This window comes from Dama dama, chromosome 20 (assembly GCF_033118175.1).
Source record: "Dama dama isolate Ldn47 chromosome 20, ASM3311817v1, whole genome shotgun sequence".
NCBI classification, from domain to species: Eukaryota; Metazoa; Chordata; class Mammalia; order Artiodactyla; family Cervidae; genus Dama; species Dama dama.
Window position 1 is genome coordinate 12,467,111 of NC_083700.1, and position 5,557 is coordinate 12,472,667.

Consider the following 5,557-nt stretch of genomic DNA (forward strand, 5'->3'; position numbering starts at 1 on the left):
TGCACTTTTTGTCTGAAATGTTGTTTTCCTCTTCCAGGTAACTCCTACTCTTCCTGGAAAATTCTTTTCAAAGGCTTTCTCCTCTGAGAAGCCTCTCTCAGCCTTCCTGGTCTGAGAAATGGGCCCTTGCCTTAGCACACTGTAGTATTCTGTACTTCACAGGCTGTATCAAGATGATTGCTTTGTCTGCTTCCCCAGCAGGATGCAAGCTTTGTGGACACAGGGATTATAGCTTGTTTCTCTCTGCATTTCTTGTGCCAGATACATCTGTATCCAATAAAGTTTTAGACAGGTGAGCTGAACAATTAGAAAAGGCTTTTCACTGCATTAATCTCATGGGACAAAATTCACCCTGATCTCGAGTGGCCTCAGCCTGCAATAGCTTGAAGCAGGGCTTAGGTTCCTGGCCAGAGGTTGAGGCTGGGTCATGGCAGTGAAAACACCAAATCCCAGCCATTAGCCCAGTGATCAGTGACAAAGGCCCCTCAGCTCTGCAGAAAAGAATTCCCACAAAGATAGAAAGTAGTGAAACATGTAAAGTATTTACTTGGAGGAAAAGAGTACAACATGTGTCGATAGACACAAGAACACTCAGAGAGTCCCTGAGTCGCACTCTCGTGGCAATTTGAATTCGTTTTATGGGACATTTTTTCCAGGTTTTCTTCAGCCAATCATTTTTATTTTCCTGGCTCACTGTTCACATTTGGTATATTTCAGGATTGTCCCATGTGTGCACACACATCTGTTAGCCAAACTGGATTTCATGTGTGGTCCGGGAGGTCTTCTGACTTTGAGAATGAGAAATATGTGGTCTGGGCAGGGGCCAGCCTCCTCCCTTAATTGTCCTGCTACTCTCCTCTCAGAGTTTCAGTCCACAGGGAATGAATCTCTAATTGTTTTACCCTGCGGGGAGAGTGCATCTACCTCCTGCCTCAAGCTTTGGAGACCTGACTGAAGGAAAAACTATGACCTGGGGTAGGGAAATAGAATGCTTGGGGAAGGTCACATAGTATAGAGGTAAATAGCAAGGAGTTAGCATGCATAAGGTTAAATTTTGTTTCTGTACCATGGTATCCATATGAAATAGAAAATCTTCATAATCTATTTTCTCTTCTTAATTTAATCGTTGGTAAAACACGTATAACAATGGTACTAATTTGATTGGATGTGTGAAAATTAAGTAAAATATTGAATGCAAAACACTTGTAAAATGCTCAAGGCACAGTGAGTGCTAATGAGGGTTAGCTATTATTATTTTTAGGGTAGTATAAATAGCAATAGCTGTTGCAGTAGTAATTAAAGTTGTGCCTTTAAATTAAAAAAAAAAAAAAAAAGACTAAACAGTAAAGAGAAACTTTTGAGTTGAATTTTGCAATCACTTCAGTCTAGTTTCTCCTTTCCTTCCTTACCTCAGCCTCTCATGGAGCCCCACAACCAATCAAGCCTGGCTGAATTTGTGCTCCTTGGTTTCCCCAGGGTGGGACATATCAGGGGCTGGCTTTTTGTCCTGCTGCTGCTGGCATACCTGTTCACTGTCTGTGGCAACATGCTCATCTTCTTGGTCATACGGCTGGATGCAGCCCTGCACACACCCATGTACCACTTTGTCAGTATTCTTTCCTTCTTGGAGCTGTGGTATACGGCCACCACTATTCCCAAGATGCTAGCTAATCTTCTCAGTGATAAGAAGACCATTTCTTTTTCAGGATGCCTCCTTCAGACTTACTTCTTCCACTCCCTAGGGGCCTCTGAATGCTACCTTCTTACAGCAATGGCCTATGACCGATACCTGGCCATTTGCCGGCCCCTGCACTATCCCGCAATTATGACCCCCATGCTCTGTGCCAAGATGGCTGCTGGTTGTTGGACCTGTGGCTTTCTATGTCCCATATCTGAAGTCATCCTGGTCTCCCAGCTCCCTTTTTGTGGCTACAATGAAATTCAACACATCTTCTGTGACTTTCCACCTCTTTTGAGCCTGGCCTGCAAGGACACATCCACTAATGTCCTGGTGGACTTTGCCATCAACGCCTTCATCATCCTTATCACCTTCCTCTTTATTATGGTGTCTTATGGAAGAATCATTGGGACTGTACTGAAGATAAAAACGATTGCAGGAAGAAAGAAGGCCTTTTCTACGTGTGCTTCACATCTTATTGTGGTCCTCATCTTCTTCGGGAGCATCATCTTCATGTATGTGCGGCTAAAGGAGAGCTATTCACTGACCCTTGATCGGACGCTTGCTGTAGTCTACTCTGTACTAACACCACTAGTCAACCCAATTATCTACAGTCTTCGTAACAAGGAACTCATTAAGGCTATTAAGAGAACCATCTTTCGGAAGGGAGAGAGAGCTAGTCCCACCCAACACTGACATTCTACCAAGGTCTTTCCTCCACTTCAATGCTGATCTCATAAAGTTCTATGTATCTTTTTCCTAACCTGTAATAATCTTCCCATCATCATACATGCAATGGATATCATCTCCTCTTACATTCTCAAAGGCTTTACTTCTTTGTGTTTTCTTTATTTCTTACATCTTTATGCTTTTATTCTTTACTTGAACAGTGCTTTCTGCATTTAAGAATACTTTAGTATCTCCATTCTTAAAAATAAGTGTACACATTTCCTTTAGGCTTCCCTAGTATCTCAGCTGGTAAAAAATCCTCCTGCAATGTGGGAGACCTGGATTGGGAAGATCCTCTGGAGAAAGGAACGGGCTATCTACTCCAGTATTCTTGCCTGGTGAATCCCCATGGACAGAGGTGCCAGGCGGGCCACAATCCATGGGGTCGCAAAGAGTTGGACAACTGAGTGACTAAGCATAGCACAGCACACATTTCCTTGGTTGCATATTTCCAACCAGCTAGAGGTCTATTCCTCTGTTCTTTTCCAGTCACATTTCTCAATATAGTGAATGGCACAATCTGTCTTTTGTTCTTCACATTCTATTCACTTTTCAACCCATTTCAATCTGGCTTTGGCTCAGACCTTTCAACCAATATTTTGCCACGGTCATTACTGACCTCCACACTGCCAAATCCATTAGGTACGTCTTGCCTTTGCTCTTTACTGAGCTCCTGATGCACATAACCAGTTCCTCTTAAGAAGTTTGTCTCTCAGATTCCATGTTATCAGTGTCTCTTAGTTTTCTCCTTATCCCTCTAATTGGTCTTTATCAGTGGTCCTTGTCATGTAGCACTGTTTTCTTAGATGCTCAGAGTTATTCCTAAGAATTTAAATCCCATCCCTACTGATGTCAACAATTCTTGACATCTCCAAACCAGAACTCTTTTATGAGCTTTAGACTTATACATGCAAATGCCTCTTAACAATCCTATCTGGATGTATTTAAATAATTTAAAACTTAACTTGTTAAAAACAGAGTTCTTTTTTTCCTAGGCTCTGCAAGAGTTCTTATAGATTATAATTTTTCAATCTTTGAATATTTATTAGAGCTCACAGGTAAATTTTCAATTTTCCCATCCTGAAAGCTTAATGCTTTTGTTTCTCTGTGCTTGGGCAGAAAATTTCAAAGTTTATTTTAATTTTTCTTCTTGTCCTTCATTATTATCATGTGCCAATCCTTCTTCAAAATATATTCTCAAATCTTTTTTTTTTTTTTTTTTTCCCCTTTCTTTTTCTCTTTAGTGTTTCTCCCAGTATAAATCTCCAATATCTCTCTACTGAATTGATACAATAATATTCTCCCCACTCTCCTTGATCCTACTCTTGTTCCATTCTAATATATTTTCCATAGCAAAACCAAAGTGACATATTTTAAAGCTAAATTGGATATGCCATTCAATAAAACCATGAAATATTACAATTATGGTTAACACAAAATCCAAAGCCTTGTTACACTTTATAAGATTCAACAGTATTCTCCCATACCTTTCTCTCCAACATTGACTCCCACCTTTCCTCCACCAGTTCACTCTTATACAGTCAAATTATCACTCTAATTTCTTCAAACAAATTAAGATCCGTATGGTTTCAGGAAACTGATACTGTTCTCCACAACCTCTACAACCCCTCTAGCACTTCAGTTGACTCATTCCTCTTTGCATGAGTTTCTGTTCAAATCTCACTTTCAAATGACATTATCTTTTAAAGAACTTCTGAAAAGCCATCCTATTTATGCTATTTATTTTCTTTTTGAAGTAGTTTGTTTTCCTTCAAAATATGTATCAAAATTTATATGTATATTCACATTTGTGTGAAAGTGAAGTTGCTCAGTCGTGTCCAACTCTTTGTGACCCCATGGACTGTAGTCTACCAGGCTCCTCCATCCATGGGATTTTCCAGGCAAGAATATTGGAGTGGGTTACCATTTCCTTCTCCGGGAGATCTTCCAGACCCAGGGTCTGAACCCAGGTCTCCTGCATTGTAGGGAGTCACTTTATCATCTGGCCACCAGGGAAGTCTCTCACATTTGTGTATACGTAGATATAGTTGGATATAGATAAACTTTTCAGTTTTTTCCTACAAGACTATAAAATATATTTGGTCTAAAATCATGTCAGTTTTGTTACTTGATGTATATCTATACCCAGAATCTAACAAATGTCTAAATATGTTGAGTATTTAATAAAAATGTAATAAATGGAAAGTGTAATGAGTCTTTAACAAACTGTGAAAAGCTCTTAAAGAGATGGGAATACCAGGCCATCTAACCTGTCTCCTGAGAAATCTGTATGTGGGTCAAGTAGTAACAGTTAGAACCCTGTATGGAACAAAAGATTGGTTCAGAATTGAGAAAGGAGTACGACAGTGCTGTCTGCTGTCACCATGTTTATTTAACCTATACACTGAGCATGTCATGAGGAATGCTGGGCTGAAAATTACAAGCTGGAATCAAGATAGGTGGGAGAAACATCAACAACCTCAGCTATGTGGATGATATCACTCTAACGGCAGAAAGTGAAGAGGAACTAAAGAGACTCTTGATGAGGGTGAAGGAAGAGGGTGAAAAAGCTGGCTTAAAACTAAACATTAAAATAACTAAGATTATGGTGCTCAGCTTTCTTTATAATCCAGCTCACACCTCCATACATGACTACTGGAAAAAACGTAGCCTTGACTAGATGGACGTTTGTTGGCAAAGTAACGTCTCTGCTTTTTAATACGCTGTCTAGGTTGGTCATAACTTTTCTTCCAAAAAGTAAGCGTCTTTTAATTTAATGGCTGCAGTCACCATCTGCAGTGATTTTGGAGCCCCCCAAAATAAAGTCAGCCACTGTTTCTACTGTTTCTCCATCTATTTGCCATCAACTGATGGGACCAGATGCCATGATTTTTGTTTTCTGAATGTTGAGCTCTAAGCCAACTTTTTCCACTCTCCTCTTTCACTTTCATCAAGAGGCTCTTTAGTTCTTCTTCACTTTCTGCCATAAGGGTGGTGTCATCTGCATATCTGAGGTTATTGATATTTCTCCCGGCAATCTAGATTCCAGCTTGTGCTTTCTCCAGCTCAGCGCCAAAGAATTGATGCTTTAGAACTGTGGTGTTGGAGAAGACTCTTGAGAGTCCCTTGGACTGCAAGAATATTCAACCA

At 40.2% G+C, this 5,557-nt stretch overlaps 1 protein-coding gene across 1 annotated transcript; it reads left to right on the plus strand.

Moving 5' to 3' along the window:
- The first annotated feature begins 1,420 nt into the window (after positions 1-1,420).
- Positions 1,421-2,374, plus strand: LOC133040074 (olfactory receptor 6N2). Its single transcript, XM_061119819.1, has one exon. The coding sequence runs from the start codon at positions 1,421-1,423 to the stop codon at positions 2,372-2,374; it is 954 nt and encodes a 317-aa protein (XP_060975802.1).
- The last annotated feature ends 3,183 nt before the right edge of the window (positions 2,375-5,557 follow it).